The sequence below is a fragment of the Dipodomys merriami genome, unplaced genomic scaffold (genome assembly GCF_024711535.1).
Source record: "Dipodomys merriami isolate MVZ:Mamm:240054 unplaced genomic scaffold, mDipMer1.0.p SCAF_48, whole genome shotgun sequence".
In the NCBI taxonomy this organism is placed as follows: domain Eukaryota; kingdom Metazoa; phylum Chordata; class Mammalia; order Rodentia; family Heteromyidae; genus Dipodomys; species Dipodomys merriami.
In genome coordinates this window covers 4,496,738-4,519,160 of record NW_027206046.1, presented here as the reverse complement: position 1 = coordinate 4,519,160, position 22,423 = coordinate 4,496,738, and the positions used below count along the sequence as shown (strand labels likewise).

Here is a 22,423-nt window from a genome sequence, read left to right as displayed (position 1 = left end):
TCTCCACTAGCTGCACACCATTCCCTCTCCTACACTTGAAATACCAGGATTTCAAGCTAGAGAGTCACTACGAGTAGGGCTTCTAGCAAGGCAGCTACAGTTATGCCCCCGAATGTTTTCTCCGCAATAATCCTAGTGCTTCTGCCAGAGTTTTCAGTTTTCAGTTTTCCAACCTCATGTGAGATTTTCCTTGAAAAGTCAAGGACATGGAGACTGAACATGAAGTTGTACAGAGTTAAGGGCACTATGATGGCCATAAAACAGGGACTTATCCATAGTGTAACATATCGTATTCTTTGATAAATTCAATACTAACAATACAGAGTTAATGCCCATAAACCCAGCTACTCAAAAGGCTGAGATCCAGAGGGTCAAAGTTAGAAGCTAACCCATTCAGAAAAGTTAACCAGCTAGGAACAGGGCTGGAGGTATGGCTCAGGTGGTAGAATGTCATGTGCAAACAGGCAAACATGAGGCCCTGAGTTCAAATCCCAGTACCATATCTAGCCAAATGTATGTGTGTGGCAATTACCACGAATTTACAGATCTCTCTCTTTTTTGTTTTTTGGTCATGGGGCCTGAACTCTGGGCCTAGATGCTGTCCCTCAGCTCTTCAGCTCAAGGCTAGCACTCTACCACTTGAGCCACAGCACTACTTCCTGTTTATTCTGCCTATGTGGTGCTGAGGAATCGAACCCAGGGCCTCATGCATGCAAGGCAAGCACTCTACCACTGAGCCACCTTTCCAGCCCCTACAAATCGGATAATCGGATAATCTGATAAGCTATTTGCTGATCTCAAGTGTTAGAAAACCCAAAAAATGTTATGCACTCTGAGCAAGTTTTTTGTACACAAATAGTTTAATACTTGGAAGCTGGGATATTATAAAAGCTCATGTAATAAAAACTCAGATCGGAAGGAAACCTTTCTTAGTGAGATTGATGTCTTAGTTTAGGAAATTATTTAATAATCCTTAGTTACCTATGAATAAGGCACTGTTTCAAATAACCTGCCAATGAAGGCCATAGAGAAGGTATAGTCATAGACATACACAGAAAAAATGTGTATATGCACTACATTTTCATTTGTTACAATAAGCTTTTGTCTTTGTCTTTTTGAGACAGGGTCTCACTATGTAGTTCAGGCTGACCTAGGACTCATGATCCTTCTGCCTCTCAGCCTCCTGAGTCAGCTTCCAGGGTCCTGATAAAAATTGGAATGAGTAGATAATGATGTTGAAAGCCTTCCATGAAGGATTAACTGTGCAGAGGGAAATGTACATATTGTTGTAATGCTTGAATAAATGCCCGAGTAATAGAGACTGATATTGTTTCTCTCTACTGCAAGCTTTTTTTTTTTTTTTTGGTCCAGTCGTGGGGCCTGAACTCTGGGCCTGGGCGCTGTCCCTCAGCTCTTCAGCTCAAGGCGAGCACTCTACCACTTGAGCCACAGCGCCACTTCCGGCTTTTTTCTTTTTGCTTATGTGGTGCTGAGGAATCGAACCCAGGGCCTCAGGCATGCAAGGCAAGCGCTCTACCACTGAGCCACCTTCCCAGCCCCTACTGCAAGCTTTTGTTCACTTGAACCAGTAGTTATAACTAGAGATCTCTTGCTACCTGAATCCTGGCCTGCCTTACTGGCAGTGTAGTGACCCAAGAGCTTTTTACAACACCAAGATTAAAAACAAAAAACAAAACAGGTGCTGGGAAGGTGGCTCCATGGTAAGAGCGCTTGCCTTGCACGCATGAAGCCCTGGGTTCAATTCCTCAGCACCACATAAGCAAAAAAAAACAGGAAGTGGCACTGTGGCTCAAGTGGTAGAGTGCTAGCCTTGAGCTGAAATGCTCAGGGACAGCGCCCAGGCCCCATTTTTAAAAACCTGCCTGGCGCTGGTGGTTCACGCCTGTAATCCTAGCTACTCAGAAGGCTGAGATATGAGGATCACGGTTCAAAGCTATCCTGGGCAGGAAAGTCTCTGAGACTCATCTGCAATAAACCACTAGAAAACCAGAAGTGGTGCTGTGGCTCAAGTGGTAGAATGCTCGCTTTGAGCTGAAGAGCTGAGGGACAGCACCCAGGCCCAGAGTTCAGGCCCCACGACTGACAAAAAATCATGTTTTAGCTTAAAGGAAGTAAGGCTGATATCCATCAACCACACAGAAAATGATTTTGGCTCCCATTGTTAATATAACCTGTTGTGACAGAAGAGTCCTGGTATTCTGCCCAGTTGTTTCAGCCTGAAACATGCTTTCTCAGTGTAGACATCAGCACAAAACAGCAGTCTCGCTGCTCACCCATCCCATGTAGCAGCACACTTTAAGACCTCCTAGAAGGTGTTAGCTTTTGGTTAGCAAAGTGCTGTGCTAGACCTCACCATTCCTAATCTAAGAAGACAGGACAGATATCACACAATCTTAAAATGCTTTGCTTAGAGTATGTAGCCCAGACTCACCACCAACTGTGATTCTCCTGCCTTGGTCTCCCAAGTGCTGAGATTACAGGCATGTTCCACCACACCTTGCTAGAGCATTTTATCATGTTTACATTTCTCATTTAATATGAGGCTTTAGTCCAACAATTTTCAGCATTTAGAAAATATTGGTATGGCCTCTATAAAATGTTATGTAAGTTATGCCACTAAGGCCTAAGTAATTATAAAACAGTGAAGTTATAAAACATCCCATGGTAACCAGGCATCAATGGCTCATGCTTATAATCCTAGTGACGCAGTAGGCTGAGACCTGAGGATCTTGGTTCAAAGCCAACCCAGGCAGGAAGTCCATAAGACTCTTCAATTAATTACCAAAAAAGCTGGAAGTGTAGCTGTGGCTCAAATGGGTTCTAGCCTTGGGCACAAGAGCCATGGGACAGCTCCCAGGCCCTGCATTCAAGCCTTCAGGACCAGCACAGAAAACAAAAACATCATATGACAGTGGCCAATGATTAAAGTCCGATAAAGAAGAGGGTACAGATGGGTTCCTGCCTGGTGACCCAAGTAGCCTCTAGTCCCTTTGCTTTTCCTCTCCTTGGAGAGGAGTCCAAGGGGTCAAACTTGGCCTTCAAGTTCGGACAGGGCATATAGGGAACTGGATGGCCTATTACTCAAAACCCCATGGGTGCAGTTCACTCTGGTTTGAAATAAGGCCCTTCCAGGGTGATGTTGATCATATTACTGGATGCTTGTAAGCCAGGAAGAGGCTCACATTTCTCAGGTGTCGGCCCAGATTCATGTAGCGTTTCCTTGGCCCTTCCACACTGCAATCATGGCTCTCATTCAGTTGTTGTTTGGCATTCAGTTGGGATGGAGATTTTCCTGTGACCAGCCTGAACATGTGAGAACCCTCCAATGGGAAGAAGTACAGGTTACTCCACCTCACGGAAAATGCAGAATAGAAGACCCATTCTGCTCACTGGCTCAGGGCCCAGCTATGTGGAGTTAGCAGTCCCCTGCAAGTCCTAGTTCCAAGGCTCAATCATCCACTGTTGTTTAACAGTGGATTAGTATGTGGGTTCCCTTTCTACCTAGTTGTAAAAGTATGCTTCTTAGTGCTTGTACAGAATCAGAGATGGAGTTTACAGTATAGTGTATAGTACTTATTATTACTACAATACCCAAAACACCAAACAACAACAACAACAAAACCAAGATGCCAGAGATCTTTATCCTCGGGGGCCATATAGTAAGCCACATTGATTAGAACACACAGGTATTATACAGATGCTAGTAGTTCATGCCTAGCTACTCGGGAGACAGATCTGAGGATCAGGGTTCAACATCAGCCCAGGCAGGAAAGTCTGTGAAACTCTTACCTCCAATTGTCACCCAAAAGCTGGTGGTAGAGCTGTGGCTCAAGTAGTAGAGCACCAGCCTTGAGCAAAAAAAGTTAAGTGAGATTATAAGGCCCTGAGTTCAAGCCCTAGTTACCAATACAAAATACCATGTACTATTTTAAGACTATTATAAAATGTATGAATAATATAAAATATAGCCCAAATACATAAGAGGATGCTTTTGGTTTTACAAGTGAATGAAGGGCACCTGGGTAATGTAGCTTCAGATCAGTAGTGACAATATGTGTGTGTGTGTGTGTGTGTGTGTGTGTGTGTGTAGTTAGTAGCTTCTGTTTGTATTATGAGACTGGGAGCTCATTGAAAATAAAGGCCCTGCCTAAATCATACTCGAGTCCCCACCACTTAATCTATACTAAGCAGATCATAGTTGTTACTTAAGTCTTTGTTATATTCTTTTCTAGTACTAGGATTTGAACTCAGGGCCTCACACTTGTTAGGCAGCTACTCTACTACTTGAGCCACTCCACCAGCCCTAAATCTTTGATTTTTGAAAGGGAGGTATGAGAAAATCAGTTGGAAATGACTTGGATAATGATTATCCAGCTTGTACCCATTTATGGCTGCATGGTCCTTTATAGACAGAAAGTAGCTTATGCAGGAAAACCTCTCAAATGGTTACATGTTGTGTGGTCGGCAAGAAGCACTAAGAAACATGAGATCTTTTACGGTATATCTAAATTTCTAGCTTCAGCACATGAACTAGCTAGTTAGCTTTTGGACTGCACTAGAAAAATCTATGCTTCTTCCAGAGAAGACTATTGTCACTGATACATGCATTGCTCTAGAGATCTGTGTCTGCCCTTGAACCCAAGGGCTCTGTGCCTGTTGTGTTCATGGTAATTAAAAGTTAATATTGGAAATGAATGAACTCAAGCAGAAATAATGGCTTTGACTTGCTGGCCATGTGAATAGAGATCTCGCCCCTCCTTGGGCTACCACCATCCATAGGGTGAGCCCTAGACAAGGGTTATACCAACCCCAGCCAAGCCCCTCCTTCCAGGGAGCCAGGAAGAGATGGACTATTGGTGGAAATACTAGGATGGGACCTGGTGTGGCTTGGGAGGTGGGGGTAGGGGGGAGCCACAGTAGTGTGTGTGTGTGTGTGTGTGTGTGTGTGTGTGTGTGTGTGTGTGTGTGTGCTCCAGTTTTCTCATTTATTGGGGAACAACGGATGCAAGATAAATGGTACATAAAAAGTATAAAACTTAAATACTTTTCACATGGAGAAACTATCACCACAATCAAGACAATGAGTATGTGTGTGCATACATATATACACATACTGATACTGGGGCTTGATCTCAGGGCCTTATGCTGTCTCTTGGCTTTTTCACTCAAGGCTGGCACTCTACCACCTGAGCCATGTACATGATATGCACATACATACATTATGGGTACTTGTACTCTGTGTGTGTGTGTGTGTGTGTGTGTGTGTGTGTGTGTGTGTGTTTGTGTTTCCTTTTTCCAGCTTAGACTTGGGAAAAGAGAAAGCTCAATGAATATGTCCTTGGAAATGGTTTTGTTTTGTTTATTGGTTGTGAGACTTGAATTCAGGGCCTGGGTGCTGTCCCTGAGCTCTTTTTGCTCAAGGCTAGAGCATTCCACCACTTGGAGCTACAGCTCCACTTTGTTTCCAGTGGTTAATTGGAGACAAGAATCTCATGGGCTTGCCTGCTCCTGCAGACTTCGAACTACAGTCCTCAGATCTTAGCCTCACAGGTGTGAGCCACCAGTGCCTGGGGAGTTGTTTTTTGTTGTTGTCTTTTAAGAGATAAAGGCCAACCCCCAAATGCTGAGCTGACTTCCATGCCCAACTTCAGTTGGTGATTCTGGATCAGACTTTATCTGAGTAAAGGCCAAAGTTTTAAGATGTCCAGGCAGAGTGAATGCAGGATGTTATTGTTGACTTGATCATTGACACAGGTGTGTTTAGTGTTTAGTTTGTGGGGGTTTATGGGACCCCTGCATGACTGGGCTAAGCCTGGTGCCTTCTATTGCAGTGGAAAAGATCCCAGTACTGGCAACTGGGCAGCTTGGTGGTACTGTCTCTGTGTGAGCTGGGCTTGGCTAGCCAGGTACTTGTTTTCTTCTTCCAAGGTAGGACTATCACTCAACATCTCCTTGCGTAGTTGCACAGTGGAGTGAAGGTACACTGAGTCAGGACTGCTCAAGCAAGAGTCATTACAGCTGCTGGTTGATCTACCATCCGTAATAGGCTGGCCTGGTGGCAATCATTTTTTATGGTGAATTATTTGCTGCTGCACAGTACTTTGTCCCGTCATTCTATACTCATGAAGCGTGGGTGGGGCAGTGGGATGCCCCTCCCTCCCCTGGCATTGTCTAGGCCTCACATCTTCCTTGTGTGACAGTTAAATATGAGCTAGGAGGCCCACCATGTGTCCCTGCTGGATGGCTTCCAGAGCGCTTGACAAGTGGAGGTGGCCCCACCTGACTCAACCCTGCTAGTGCAGACTGATGCTCGTGCCACTACTTCCCCACAGGTAGCTCCAGGGGCCAGTCACCTTTCCTCTTGAAAGTGGATCCTAGGATTCCTGACACGAGGTGGGAATGGGACTGGATGAACCATGCAGGCCCCATGGAATTCAGACGTGGAGGGCTTTGCCAGAACCTACCCATTTTGATCCAGCAGGCTCAGGAAGCCTAGAAACACCTTGTGGGTATGAGAACTTCAGGGCTTTGAAGTCATCGGAGATGAGAGTATGTGCGTGGATATGTACATGCGTGACGGAGAGTCACCTGGCAGAACTCTGCAGAAACTGCTTCTGCCTACTGATAACTATGTACTATGTCTACAGTGGAGAAAAAGCACTAGAGACACCCCAGGCCTGAGTCACTTCTGAGCGCCTAAATCCCCAGGCAATAACCAGGATAGGGAGGGCAAAGCAGCTATGGGTACTGAAGAAGTGGCTCAGGGAGAGGAGAAACTGAGGCCAGGATCCACTACCTAATCCTTTTATTTTGGCTTGATATCCTTCTTCCCCTTTATCTCCTCTCTCCCCCCACCCCATGTCCCTAGTCCCTATCCCCTCCCTCTCAACCACTAAGACAGTTTTCCAGGGTTCCTTCCTTGTACTGTCCACATCTGCACAGTCCACTGAGGTGAGGCTGTCTACAACGGCTATCCAGCACTTGGAAATGTGGTTAGTGGAAATGAGAAACTCTTATTTTAATATATTTAAATGTAAAAACGGATAACTGATTCAGTAATTTGGGAAATTTTAAGTACGCTTGGAGCAATTGTTTTTTCAACTGTAAATATTGTGAAATCTAAGCATGGAGCAATGTTTACAGGGAAAACATAGTATCTGAATCCAGATTGTTGCAACAGTAAACTACACACCAGATTTTCAGGAGTTCCTATGGGGAAATGAAAATATCTCATTAAACTACTGAGTATACAGGGACAGGAGGGGAAAACTGTGTTAGAGCAAAGGAAGGGGTGACACTGTCCCAAAAGATGTGTGCTCATTACCTGACTTATGAAATGGTAGCCCCTCTGCATGTCACCTTTATAATATATATAGATATAGATAGATAGATAAACAGAAAGAGAGACAGACAGAGACACAGAGAGAGAGATGAGCTATGCTATTGGTTTCTTTTATCCATTTTAGTATGGCCACTAGGAAATCTGAAGTATCTTGTGCTTAGCATTATATTTTTTTTTGGGGGGGGGTCAGGTCATGGAGCCTGAACTCTGGGCCTGGGCGTTGTCCCTCAGCTCTTCAGCTCAAGACTAGCGCTCTACCACTTGAGCCATAGCACCACTTCTGGCTTTTTTCTTTTTGCTTATGTGGTGCTGAGGAATCGAACCCAGGGCCTCAGGCATGCAAGGCAAGCGCACTACCACTGAGCCACCTTCCCAGCCCCCATTATATTTATTTTTATTGGACTGTGTGCTCTACATTATTTTTTATGTAGTACCAAGGACTCGAACTCAGGGCTAGGCAAGCTAGGCAAGCATTTTACCACTAAGCCACATTCCCAGCCCTCTACATTGTTTTAGCTGCATTTAGATAAGGTAAAAGCCAAGCTGAAGGAGACCCTGAGTTCCACCATCACCTCGTTTCTTACCAATGAATTCCAAGCATCTCACATCAACCCAGGCAAGCATTGAGTTCAGGCAATGGGGAGACAGACCATGGAGAACAGAGGAGCTCACTGCTCACTCTAGGAAGTGCCCTCCCCATGGTTCCATGTTGGGGGGGGGAAGGGAGGAAAATCCCAAGGCATGAGCATTTCAGAGGAACTTTTCTGTCTTCTTACCTCTTGCCATGGCTTCAGGGGGCCATGGCATCTGTTAGGATGCCAAAGGGGAAAGGGGAGAACTGAAGACTCTTTTAGAGTTCTAGTTGAAGGGACCAGAGGGGTCCAGGGGGCTTGCTATTGTTTCTTCTCCAGAGATGGGCCAGCTGCATCAGCTCCCAGAGCAAGGTACTTGTAAGCGGTACACCTGTGTCTGTCTTAGGGCTATTAAAGTGAAAATGGGAGGCTGCTGTAAATAACTCACAGAATGATGGCACCTACTTGTAACCCACACAGCACTGCCTCTTTTAGCCAACCGGGATTTGAAATCTGGTTTTAGACAAAAGACTATAGAGAAGGTGAGGTAGTATCTTTTGCAAAAGGATCCAAATTGAAGTACCAGGCAACCAGGGGATTGGGGGCTGTGTACCTGCCACCTACAATCCAGGAGAAAGGAGATTCATGGGAGGTGTCCCCCGTATTCATATCCCTTTGGGTTCCAGCAGCTCCCTCTTTTCTGTCCATCTATTCATTCAAAGATGACTTGTTTGGTTATTGCTGTTTTTGGAGACAATCTTGCTATGTAGCCGTACTCACAATCCTCTTGGCCTCACCTTCCTGAGTGCTGGGATTATCGGTATGAACTACCACATCCAGCTCTGAGTTGTACTTCGAGGTGGCGCCCCATCTCCCCCCTGAGCCTTGCACTACTTACTCTCAATTTCCCACTCAGTAAACAGCTGTGTGGCCTGGAGCCACTTACTCCAAAGGTCTGCACCCCAAGTTAAGTGATTAAGTCATATCCTTTTCCAGATTCTAAGCCCTGGACACAGGGACAAGACTTTGTTCTTCCTGGTTGCCATCACCCTATCAGGGAGCTTACAACTTCCCCTCCCACAAAATCATTCTGATGTCAAAAACATTTTATTATCATTTCCTGGATTTACAGTGTATGTCTTCATTACAATCATCGGTGCAATAAATACACAAGGGCGAAACAGACCATCATCACAATGGCCTCAATCCAAAAGGCACAGGGCCCGAGGGCTGCTACCAACCCCAGTGCTTCCCCAAGATTAGCAGGGTGGGGGGAGTTTTCAGAGAGTGTAGGCCCTTAACGTGAAACAGGATTGAGAATCTATACAGCAAATCCTAGAATATTTCTTAAAGTGACAGCTACAGATTTTCATGAATGATACCAGAAAATAGTAAGCAGAATCAAGAGGCTCAGGAGCCTCTGTGAGAGGCAAAGGGAAGATTGCAGTAAGACAGGGCCCTCCCTAACCGTTTCACTTCTGGGCAAGTCTCTCCTCTCTCAAAACGTATCCAGGAATAGAGTGTTTGGAAAGGCAGTTTCATGGCTCTGGGGCAGTGTATGCTGGTTTCTGAGTGATGGCGTTGGACCATGGCCAAGAAGCTACTTAAATCATGTTGCCTGGAGGTAGTCCTTGCTGTTACCCCAGGCTGTCATCCCAGATATACATATGAAACCCCACCAGCCACCCATAACTCTGCCTAGTGAAACAGACCACAAAAACATAGGGCTTCATCACTATGAAAAGTTGTAGCAGCAGAGGAGGATTTTTTTTGTTTTTTTCAAGTTACAGGGAAGACTAGATTTAAAAAAAAATAGATCTTATAAAGAAATGTATACTTCAAGCCAAGTGTCTCAGGTTTATAATCCTAGCTACTTAGGAGGCTGAGATCTAGAGAAGTACAGTTTGAAGCCAGTCCAGACAGAAAAGTCTGCAAACTTCCATCTCCAAAATCATCAGCAAAAAGCAAAGCTAGAGGCATGGATCAGGTAGTAGAGTGCTGGCAGAGCAGGCAAGCCGAGCAAATGTGAGGCCCTGAGTTCAACCCCAGTACTAGCAAAAAAAAAAGAAAGAAATTTAAGCTTCAAGAGAACATTCCATGCTGTCAAAATGAGACTGAGAATCAGGAGATTTCTGTAAACTGCAAGGAACTAGCAATTAGGGTGATCTCTCTCCAGGGTTCTTCTCTCTTTGAGAGGGAATCAAGTCTCAGAAACTACGGTGTGGCTGAGGAGGAAGAACTCAGAGAATCTTAGTAACATCCTATGAACACTGATCCTTCCATTATCACTGGACTATGCCAGCCCCTTGCTTGTATAGACGTCCTCACAGAGGAATGAAGTCCTGATTCCAGGTTGGCAGTAAGGACCCCAAAGTCGCAGAAATGAACATTCTGGTAAAAGAGCCAAGGCTCTACAATCATTTTTACTTCTGCCCATTTCCCATTGGCTCAAAAGCAGATTGGGTCATCTGAGAACTCATGACTCCTGTCAGAAAAAGAAAGCAACTCATCTTCAAGGAATGGCCCAATTCTAAAACAGGAAATACTACAACTGCCTGTAGACAGTTGACTGTGGCCTGATAAACAACTTGTAATTCCAGTTTCTACTCAAAGGAGTTTCCCTATTCTCTCTCCCTTCTTCGTCTCCTCTCTCCCCACTTTCTCTCTGCCTCCCTTCCATTACCAACAAAAAACAGAACTTGAGGCCACCTTGCTCTAAGGTCCAATCAGTGTGTCTGACCCAAAGGTCAGACTTGGACACACCCCCAATATATTCAGGTCATCTTGTGTTTTCATTTTGCTTTCTGATACGCTGATCTCTTTTGTCTGGTTACACTGAAGAGTTGGAGAGAAAAGATGGAGATTCAAGGGAAATGATGACTGCTGAGGAAAGTAAGTTTTGAAAGTATCACCTAAGCAGAGAGTACACATTCTAGTCGGAAAACTTGGAGAAGATGCAGAATTTCAAGGACAGTTGAAAGCATACCCACCGAAGTCCTGGACCAAGGTATTTTCCAAACATAACCACCACCTACCAGAAGGTGGCTTGGTTTGTGGCCATCAATCAAGCACTTTTAGCCATCTCTCACCCAACAATCAAGCTGTCCCATCTGTGGCTCACACTGGGGTGACTGACACCAGGGCAAAGGGGCAGCCAGCGGAGGAGGCCCCCCTACAAGGGTCTGGGGTGTTTACAGGTGGAACTCCAGGAAACATCTTGAGGTATGTCAAGTGTCTGGAGAGCCAATGTGCATTGTCCAAGGCAGGGTCCTTCCTTGGACTTTCAGGAGTGCCACGGACCTCAGGCATGGGCCTCCATCTCCTTCTTGATGGCTGGTTTGTAAATGACTCCTTTGCTGTCACCTTTTTTGTTACTAGAACACAAAGAACACATGGATTGTGAGTCACAGAGGAGCCAGAACCCAGAGTAGCCAGACCCAGGCCTGGAATGAGGCAAACTCCTTTCTTTGGAGCCTTTTTTAATTCTTCAGTTCTTAGAAATATCTTCCCTCGGGGCTGGGAAGGTGGCTCAGTGGTAGAGCACTTGCCTTGCATGCCTGAGGCCCTGGGTTCGATTCCTCAGCACCACATAAGCAAAAAGAAAAAAGCCGGAAGTGGCACTGTGGCTCAAGTGGTAGAGCGCTAGCCTTGAGCTGAAGAGCTGAGGGACAGCGCCCAGGCCCAGAGTTCAGGCCCCACGACCGGACCCAAAAAAAAAAAAAAAAAGAAAAAGAAAAGAAATATCTTCCCTCCCCCAAGCACTAATCAAACAACTTGTTTCTTTAATGCCTACAACTTCTAGACCTGCACTTTGAAGAAAATCTCAAACTGTTAACTCCCATAATTCCTAGAAGTCTTTTTTTTTAATACAAGGGAAAAAAAAGTTTGTCTGAGAAGAAGGCACATGTGATAATAAAACCTGAACAAAAGGTATTAATAGCTAATGTGAGGGAGAAGTCAGGTTTTCCTCCATTTTTATTTCTGCTTTTTCTTAGTAAGAAGATAGCTTTCCTGCAAGGTACTGGTCACTCATACCTATAATCCTACTGCTCAGGAGGCTGAGATCTGAGGATCACAGTTCAATGCTAGCCTAAGCAGAAAAGTCTGTGAGACACTTTATTTCCAACTAAACCATCAAAAAAAACTGGAAGTGGAGCTATGGCTTAAGGAGAAGAGTGTCCGCCCTTTGGGGTATAGGAGAATTCTAGCTCAAGGCCCTGAGTTTGAGCCCCAGTACTGGCACCAAAAACAATAACAAAAACAAAATCAGGTTTTTTTAAAATCCAGTTTTGCTGCTCCTATTAGGCACAAATCCCCAAACCAAGAGACTTGTCCATGCTGCAGGGTAATTAGCAACGGCTCATTAACGAGGCTTCTATGCACATCTCCAAGGCCTGGGCAGTGGCCTTGAATGACCAGTGTCTCATGGAAGGAGTCTGAAGCCCTGGTGTTTGGAAGAACAGCTTGCTAGGGGAGGCATCCAGACGATGGAGGCTCTTTCTTCCCTTAGTCTGCCTTTCCGGGCATGCCATCATGGGCCCATGAATCACCCCTTCCTGACCCACTCACCTCTTCTTCCTTCTGAAAAGCCAAATGGACACTGCCAGGACAATGCAGATGCCGAGAACACCAGCCAGGGCCACGGAAAGGATAATGCCTGGTGAAGAGGCAGGGGGCACATGTTACGCTCCTCTCTCCCCCTCATCTCTTCCCACAGTGGGCAGGGGGAGGTGGATCATGTCCTAGCATCCTTGGTAAAAGATCATGGCCCCATCTCGCTTCTCAAGATTCTAGCCTTTGGCTTAGTAGACTGGCTGGAGTAGGCAGCCATTTGCAAATTGTAGTGACTTTTCCAACAGGGCTTCTCAAAGATGCACAAAGATCAGCAGAAGAGCTTGTTCAAAATAGAGACTTTCCTCAAGCCTAACCCTCAAAAGAGACTCAGATTCCATCTGTTTGATGTGGGACTCCGGAATCTCTATTTTAACCAAACACCTCAAGCTGATGGTGGTGCATGAGGTCTGTGAGCCACACTTTGAGAAACCCTGGGCTACAGAATCACCTACTTGATTCATCTTTGCTCAATGGGTTGAAATCCCATTGAGATGCCTCTATCAGTCTGGCCTCTTAAATTGCATTGCACAGTCCTAAACAGTGCTCCAAACCCTAGCCATCGCCCAGGCCACATGGCCAGTCACCTGACCTCCACACTGGGCTGAGGAATGTTTTACAGGTAGTGTCCCCCTCCCATGACCTAACAGAAGGCCTCCAAATAGGCTGGGTGTACACATGCTGTAGAGTGATTAGACTTTTCATTAGCAGAACATTCGACTGGCAGTTCACCTTTGAATTAAGAGGGTAAGACTGATTGATAGTAAAGAGGGGGGGACCAAGAGCCAGAGCGACAGCCAGAGAAGCAGAGAGGATTGGCCAGAAGGATCACAGACCCCAATCACACTGAGAATCACCGGTTCACCCATCGGAAGCATGCACAGCCTGCCGGCCACGTACCCACACTCAGTCCTGTGTCCGGAAGCATTCCCACTTAACAAGGGGAGGAAAGATTGGAAATTAATCCGGGGTCAAACCATACTGCAGGTGACTAGTGTGTTGAGAGGCTCGCTCTTTTTTCATTTGGTGGGTGGTCACCCTTGGCTCCCAGATGGGGAGCAGAGGCTGCCTCCACAGGGATCTCCACTGTGACACCCCAATCCCTTTGCCACTGAGATCCTGTGAGAACTCTGGCCAAGTGTGAGATGCCAGTAGAGGGCAGAGGCTCAACTCAATGCTTGAGCCACCCTATACCTGGGGAACCAGACTTCTCTTCTATCCTGTGGATAGGAGAGTCTAGCTGGTTTCTCAGGAGCTATCAACCCTCTGTCCCTGGGCTTCCATCCTTCTATAATCTTTATGTGCATCCCTGGCCAGGCTTCCCCAGGTGGACTCAGGCTGCTGTGAAACATGAGCACCACCAAACATGGAGAGGACAGGGTAGCCTATTACGGTCCTTGCTAGCCATCATCAGTAGATCATCCTCCCTCATCCACATCCCAAGTGGCAGATAAGAGTGGCTCCCCAGCTCAGATTCCCTGCCCCAGGTCTCCTATAACCTGAACACGGAGAGCAGTCTGTGACTTAGGGAGGTGCTGGGGTCTAGAGTCTTCCCCTGGGGAAAGCATCATGTATTTGTATAGCACACACTCAGTCCCTGCCTAGCCAGGGGTCTCTGCAGAGTACAACTTGGTATTAGGTTTTTGGTGGCTGTTGTTTTTTTTTCCTCTTGTTTGTTTTGTGCCAGTCCTGGGGCTTAAACTCAGGGCTTGGGTGCTATACCTAAGCTTTTCGGCTCAAGGCTAGGGCTCTACCACTTGAGCCACAGCTCCTCTTCTGGCTGTCTGGTGGTTAAATGGAGGTAAGAGTTGCATGGACTTTCCTGCCCAGGCTGGCTTTAAATGTGATCCTCAGATCACAGCCTCCTGAGTAGCTAGGATTACAGGCGTGAGCCACCAATGCCTGGCTTTGGGGCTTGATTTTGTTTAAAATACCCAACTTTGGGCCTTGGCATAGTAAACAAACAAAAAGAAAAGGCCTGGCCATGGTTTCTTTCCCAAACTCTCTGATAAAATACCCTTTGGTTCTTTCTTCTTCAATCTCTAGACCCTTACAGTGAATCTTTTCTTCCATATCTGAATAGCTGAGAGTCATCGAGGGCCTGCACAGTTGAGCAGCCCTCTCCCGTGGCTGGAGGTGGTACCTTTGTGCTGTGGTCTTAAGTTTGCTGAGCAAAGTCTGTGGGGAGCAAGCTCCCTGGATGGGATTCTCCTCTAGGCTACAGAGCCAACATGGTGGCTTCTTTGAAGGGACAGTCCAATTCCTCCCATCCCCTGTGCACTGCTTTAACTGCACTGGGTCCTGTCAACAACTGCACCATTTAATCCAGTACTCTAGCCCAGGCTTGTACTTCTTGAATTCAATTAGATGAGCCCAAGCAGACCAGGAAAGCTCCAGAGATGGGCACAAGAGTCATTTTCAGGGCTGGGAAGGTGGCTCAGTGGTAGAGCGCTTGCCTTGCATGCCTGAGGCTCTGGGTTCGATTCTTCAGCACCATATAAGCAAAAACAAAAAAGCCGGAAGTGGCGCTGTGGCTCAAGTGGTAGAGCGCTAGCCTTGAGCTGAAGAGCTGAAGGACAGCGCCCAGGCCCAGACCCCATGACCGGACCCCCAAAAAAAAAGAGTCATTTTCAGCTAACACTTTGATGCAGCCCAAATAAAACAGCTTGGTCCAGCAAGCTAGGTGCCTGAGCTGCTAAGGGACAGGAATGCTAGTGGAATGTCATCTAATAATCATGTGAGTGCCTGCTCATGACCCTCCCCTCCAGGGAGGGGGAGATGGAAAACTGCCCTGCCAGTGAAGGCAGTGCCAACCATCAAGGAAGCAAGGGCCTCTCTGCATAGGGGTTTGGGTCCCACTGGAGGCAGAGTCAAAGCATCTGCTAAGAAAGCCTGTAATTCATAGCATTAGCCAGGGAGGACCTGGGCTGCCATAGAGAACAGGCATTCAAGATGACGTGGGGAGGGGCAGAGCCAGAGAAAGTTATATATTCACTTCACACAAAGAAGTGGCGTTATTTCTAGCCAGGGATGAAGACAGGCAGTTCCTGCCAAAGAACAATGGGATAGGAAGAAATGGCAGCAGGCTGGGGAAGAAAGGGGGGGTCTCCTGAGCTTCCTAGTGGGTGGGGGGGTACTGCTGGGCACACACAGCATCCCTGGGTGAGAGTCAGGGTGAGCAGCAGCACACACAAAGCACAGACATACAGAGACCTGGGCTGTCACACACCTGGTCTAGAAAGGGACAGACACCTGGAGAAGGTGGGAGCTTGCCTCAAGAGCCTTGCTACCTGTTCTGGCTGGCTCAGGAGCTGCTGTCTTCACTGGCGTCTGGCTGGACCAGGGATGCTGGTTCACTGGTTTTTGAGGTCTTCTGAAGCCTCAAGTATAAACACAGACAAGTCCAGCCCGAGGAACAAGTACTCATTAACACATCTTGGGGGTACCTGGAACAACACTCTAGTATTTTCTAGCTCTGTTTTCAAGTCTGGTGGTGGAATGTACTCCTTTTTTCCTTTCAAAATCTTCTTTGAAAAGAGGGACTGTTATTGTAGGTGCCAGATTATATAGCAAAAACATATACATTTGTGTATATGTCTTTGACAGGCTCATAAATAAGAAAGGCTAGGAGAGTTTAGGATTACTAGGGTTCTAAGTACCTGAGATACAATGTAGGCTGGTAAGAACTCTTATTATGTGGTTACAAACCATAGAGTCAGTAAATACAATGCTGGTGTTCTCTTTGAATAATGCTTCAGTTAAAAAAAAAAAGAAAAAGAAAAAAAAAGAAAAGCCAACATGGACCCAAGCTCCAGTGGCTCACATTTATAATCCTAGCTGTTCAGGAGGCTCAGATCAGAGGATCAAAGTTTGAAGCCAGCCCAGGCAGAAAAGTTTAGGACACTTACTTCCACTGAGCCAGCAAAAAGCCAAAGTAGAGGTGTGGCTCAAGTGGTAGAGCACCAGCCTTGAGTAGAAAAGCTAAAGGGCAGCACCTAGGCCCCTGAGTTCAAGCCCCGGTATTAGGGAGAGGAAAAATAAAAGACACTACCAGGTGACACAAGGGAATTAATTTCGTGTAATTATCATAGGGCTTTGTCTCCCAAATTGCAGCAATGCAGGCCCAGAACACAGAGTCACATTGTTCTGAGGTTCTGAATCCTTGAGCCAGCAGGACGTGTACAGTGCCAGCCCCTAGTGCCATCAGCTGCCTTCGGTGGCTCAGGCTGCCTGTGCTGAGGGAGGGATGGGCAGTGGAACAGGAGCTGTAATCCCGTCAAGCCAGAGTGACAGCACCCTAGTGTCACTAGGCAACGTCCTCCCATGCCTTGAAATCTTCACAGGAAGTCTGATCTTTTTAATTTCTCAACATATGATTTTTAACACTATTGGAAAAAAAGCGATACATAATAACTATAGTTTGACAAATGGCTAGGCCCAGGAGAAAGTCATTGGACAGAAATGACACTGGCAAGAGGAGAGACGCAAGTCAGTTACATGCTTCCCACAAGTTCTTAATGAGCACCCAGCAGCGCCAGGCATACAGATTGAGATGTCAAGACTCCCTTTCGAAGGAGCTACAGCATGTGTGTTTAATGTATGCCTTTGCTTTGCCTTCCCTTTCCTCCTCTTCTTCCCCTCCTCTGCCCTCCCCTTCTCTCTTTTCCTTCCTCCCTGCCAGCTACCCTTCCTCCCTCTCTCCCTCCCTCTCCTTTCCTTCTTTCCTCTCTTTCCCTCTTCCTCCCTCTCTTTCCTTTTCTCCCTCTGTCCTTTCCTCTTCTCCCTTCCTCCTATCCTCCCCCTTCCTTTTCTTCATTCCTCTATTCCACTCTTCCCTTTCTTAACTACATGGTAATAAAAAAAAATTACCCTGGTGTGTGCTGGGTCCTACAGCAGAGATGAATGAGGTAGTCTGGCTACATTAAGGGGACTGTCATCCTCTCCAGGGGAACAGAGGGGACTTCTGGGAAGATGTGATTGGAAGGGGGAGAGGGCCACTCCTTCAAAAGGACTAGAGCATACACCCGCCCTGCTGGGGAGGCCCTGCAGTTTGTGGAGGCTGAGGCCAAAAGGATGGCTACCACAGGAAGCTGGTGTGGGAAGATGGCTGGAGTGCTCCCAAGGGCAAGCCAGCCTCTGCCCGACCTCTTTTCCTGCTCTTGTCTCTGAACATGGTTGGCTGTGGGCCAGAGGCTGGTCATTAGAAGCAGAGGAACACACACAGGCTCTCCACCCACATAGTGCTCAGTTGTGCTGGGCACTGGGAAAGACTGGGGCATGACTTCTCAGCCCATCTGACCAATACTGTGGGCTCTTCAGCACACCCCCCCCACACACACACACAACCCAGCTGTGGGGATTTGAGGGTAGCAACTTCACTGGTTACTCACTTGGATACTTTGGAAGAATTGATGATATTCTTCCATCGACTCCCTTTTATTTATAAATAGAAACTTAAAGAAACACAAGGTCAATAACCATAGCACATAAATTCTTATCTCAAGAAAAATTAATTAGCCATCTTAGCTGGGTAAGAGTGCTTTCTCTTTTCAAGGGTTTCTAAAACTACGCAGGTCCCTCAGGGACAAGCAGATTCAAACCATGCTCTTCTACACAGGAGCCCTCCCTCCCCCGCTTGACTGTCCAGCATTCTTGTTCTAAAGTGCACTGCCACTGGCACTGGCTCTAGCTGCCCAGCGGGTGACATGCAGTTGTTCAGAGCAGTTCTGCTAGAGACATGATTATAGAAACTTTTGGCCTTCTGACCCTCCAGCTATCTTTGTCTTGCTATGTTGAAAAGAGGCTCCAGAAGCCAAGCATGGTAGTTCATGCCTGTACTCCTGGCTCTGTAGGAGATAGAGGGAGGAGGATCACCATCCTTGGTTGGAGCAGGCAAAAGAACAAGACATTATCTGGAAAATAACTAAAGCTGAAAGGACTGGGCTCAAGAAATAGAGCACCTGTCTAGCAAGCCTGAGGTCCTAAGTTCATACCCCAGAACTACAAAAAAAAAAAAAAATAGTATTTATGGGCTTGAGATCAGAATTGTGGTGCCATTGCCTGGGAAGAGGTCAACCTAAGCAAACGCAGAATTAAGCCAGAGCTGTAAGTCTCAGCTCCCAGGATTGATATCTGTTTAGGTGGTCTTTGTTCTGTCTTCACCTAGCTCACCAGATTCCATGAAACCTAAACTGGTCCCCAGGTGAGGCCCCTCTCCAGGATCTCACCTTGGGGACAAGCACAGGTATTGCTTGGAAAAGTTACTTTTCAAGAGTCAAAAAAAAAAAAAAATGTCCATCATGACTTGCACCTTAGGTTTGCCGAGTGCCAGTAGCTCATGCCTGTAATCTTAGCTCTTCAGGAGGCTGAGATCTAGGGAATGTGGTTCAAAGCTACCCCAGGCAAGAAAGTCTGTGAGGCCCAAAATATCAGTAATAACAGGCATAGGCAAACCTGCTGTAGGGTGTGGCTAGACTGTACTCTGTTTCTGAGCATAGTCAAAGGAAGTAAAGGTGAACAAATGCATCTGGTGAGACCTCAGATCCTCTCCCTAAACCTCTTGAACTCTCTCCTAGAGCATTTCCTGTCTGTTACTTTTCTCATGGCACAATGTTTGGACTCCATACTTCTTGTAATTTCCTAAGGACATCCTAAATAAACAGAGACCCTCGTTCCAAAGTTGACTCAGTGGCAGAGTCTGTACATAGAGCCTCAGTTGCTCAAAGTTCATGCTGACAAACAAGCTCCACCATAAACCCGCAGTGTGAGGGGACAGGATGGTGGGATTCACTCCTTAGAGACTGCTTTTCCTTTGCTCCTTGGAAAGCATCCTTCTCTTCTCCCCAGATGTCTAGGAAGAAGGAGGGTAGTACTCTGGCCACGTTTCTATAATCAGCCTCCAAATGAACAAGTTTGTTTTGGGATTGTCACGTCTCACCCCAAGGAGAAAGCTGAGCCCACCCTGGGCTCCCAAAAGCTGCATCTCTGGTTGCATCATGCAGGAGAGCCAGCAAAGCTGCATTCAAGCTCTGATTTTAATGTCCGCAGTTAGCCCACAGTTAGTCTGCAAGCTTCTGCCTAGCTACCCTCTTGATCTACCCCAGCTAGTGTGGAGAATCTACTGAAGCACTCTGCTACAAACCTGCCTGTGCTGACCAGCTACAAGCAGCTACTTAGACCCGAGTCAGTCTAAGAAGATGGCTAATTATTCCCAAGACCGTGGTCCATCGTTACAAGTGGGTGTTACTTTTAGATGTCATAATCAAGTTCCTGCCAGGTTTCTTCTGATCCTCTGTAACTGCCCTCAAATATTGCCCCTGCAATGTAAAGTCAGGATTGGCAGTTGTTAGAATCATGACATATCACCACTGAAAGGACTCTTCTATCACTTCTCCAGCCTGGCACGTTGTGGCTAAGAAAACTAAGGAGAAAGAAAGGATGATCTTGCACACATCATACAGTCAGGATAAAGCAGTGAGGCCTTGAACCCAGATCTCCTGACTGCAGAGACAGGATGTGTAAGTTACCCTGCTCCCAGGGATGTACACAGGCTCAGAAAACAGCTGATACTAGAATCAGGTAAAATTCTAACTCATCTTTGTGGGCAATTTCCCTCAATTTTAGGCAGACTTGAATGTTATTTAAGAATTGAAGTAGGGCTGGCCTAACTGGCTCATGCCTGTAATCACAGTTATTCAAGAGGCTGAGACCTGAGGGTCAAAGTTTAGAGCCAGCCTAAACAGAAAAATCCATGAGACTCCCATCTCCACATAACTAGAAAATAAAAGTGGGCTAGAGATGTGGCTCAAGTTAGAGTGCCAGCAATGAACAAAGAAGTCAAGTAGAACAAGACACCCTGAGTTCAAGCCTCAGTACTGACACAAGAATATAAGAATCGAAGAAGCTCCTTTTAACACTAAATATGTCACGGTCTACTTAAAAGAATAGGAGAGAGAACGCTGTATCTAGATCACATGGGGGAGGATCCTGGGAATTTGGATCATTTCCGAGAAAAGCAGTGGGTAGTTCTGGTCTTAGAGATTCTCAGTTTTTAAGAGCGGCTGCTGCACAGATTCAATTTTCAGATTGAGAAACTGAGGGAAAGAAGGACAAGGACCTTAAGTAGTGCTATCTGGAAGGAAGACAAAACAGACCTTTGGGGCCAGTTCTTAAGTAATTGACAGAGGACGTAATTCAGATCACATGAATGGATTGAGTCAGAAGTAAGTTTCTAACCTTCCTGACAAGGGCCTGGAAGCAGTCTTCATCTACACAACTGTTCTGTGTAGGTGGTGGTTATAATATAACATAATAAGAAAGGAACAACAAGGAAAAAAACGTTTACCCGGTAAAAGGAGGGGACATGGATTCCCCAACAGGTGGGTTAATGGGCTGTCTTTAAATCTGAATATCTGGCCCAGTTGGTCCACAAATGGCATGAGAAGAGGAAATGAGACTCGCACAGACCTGGTCTGCTTGGGGCCACTGAAGATCTCCCATGTTGGGAAAGGCACAAGAATCATCAGTGAGAAAGTTAGCTCAGAGTCTTGAAGAAGGAAGTGGGCTCTGAGAGCCCCTACATCCCTTTCCCCAAGCCCGGGGTTCCAGCAGCACTGAGGAGGCACTGAGCAGATAAAACTTATGCTCTTTGGGGAGTCCCAGAACTAAAAGGAACGATGAGCCTGCGTAACAGTCGAAGTCAGTCAAACTACTAAGCTTTGTTCCATCTGAAACGTGCATGCTCGTGCTTATGAACTCTCTGTGAGGGTTAAACAAGGGTATGAACCTAGGTGCTTTCTTGCCTGTGGGCCCAGCTTCATTAGCCCTGAAGCTTCACTGGCCATAGTCTCAAGTCATACCCATACTCTGACAAAGAAACATCACTGGACACTGATGGTCCTAGCTAGGCCCATGTGGGTGGCAGTAACCCTCCATGTCAAGAAAACCTAGAGTAAGCTGGGCAGTGGTGGCCCATGTCTGTAATCCTAGCTACTCAGGACACTAAAATCTAACCATCACAGTTCACATCCAACCCAGCCAGACAAAACTTCAAGACTGTATCGCTACTAAACCATCCAAAGAAAAAAAATCTGCAACTTGGAGGCATGGCTCAAGTGATAGAGTGCTAGCCAAAAAGGCTGAAGGAGAGCTTAAGAACCTGAGTTTGAGGGACTGGGAAAGTGGCTCAATGGTAGAGCGCTTGCCTTGCATGCATGAGACCCTGGGTTCGATTCCTCAGCACCACATAAGCGAAAAGAAAAAAGCCGGAAGTGGCACTGTGGCTCAAGTGGTAGAACGCTAGCCTTGAGCTGAAGAGCTGAGGGATGGCACCCAGGCCCAGAGTTCAGGCCCCACAACTGGACCAAAAAAAAAAAAAAAAAAAAGAACCTGAGTTTGAGCCCTTGTGCCAGCACACACAAAACAAAAAGAGAAATAAGCTAGTGTGATCTCATCCAGAGGGGCCTACCACATGTCCTGGTATCATTCTTCAGGGCAGAGAACTCCCCAAGAACATCTGTTCCCCATCTGTGCAAGAGCTCTGGTCCCAGTGCCTTAAGGTCCTCGCCTGGGCTTTCTTACCAAGGCTCAGGGAGGCGGGGAGCAGTGCCCCCCACACACACACCACAGCTCCTCAGTGCCCTGGTACCTTTGACAGCCACAAGCTCTTAGCCAACCTGCTAAGGATACTGGTGTCAAGAGACTGGTTTGCTCCGGGTCCCCCCTCACCTTGTCGGAAGGAGATATACACCAGCCGCTCATCGAACTTCTGTACCTGCCGGAAGTTGTTGACCATTTCTCTGGGGGAAGGGTCATCCATGTGTGTGAAATACAGAGCTGTCTCCAAATCCAGCAGCTGAGGGCAAAAACAGATACATAC

General features: G+C 46.6%; 1 protein-coding gene across 2 annotated transcripts in view; it reads right to left on the bottom strand.

Moving 5' to 3' along the window:
* Positions 1–9,023: 9,023 nt before the first annotated feature.
* Ca12 (carbonic anhydrase 12) overlaps positions 9,024–22,423 on the bottom strand; it is a 55,323-nt gene continuing 41,923 nt past the window's right edge. The window contains exons 8-11 of one of the 2 annotated variants that reach the window (XM_069995210.1): positions 22,273–22,399; positions 13,447–13,479; positions 12,505–12,592; positions 9,024–11,309 (exon numbers count right to left, since the gene is read on the bottom strand). In XM_069995210.1, the coding sequence (XP_069851311.1) occupies positions 11,237–11,309; positions 12,505–12,592; positions 13,447–13,479; positions 22,273–22,399 (321 nt within the window). In that variant the 3' untranslated portion in view covers positions 9,024–11,236. The remainder of the gene's footprint in view (positions 11,310–12,504; positions 12,593–13,446; positions 13,480–22,272; positions 22,400–22,423) is intronic. The other variant, XM_069995211.1, reaches the window with a different exon arrangement.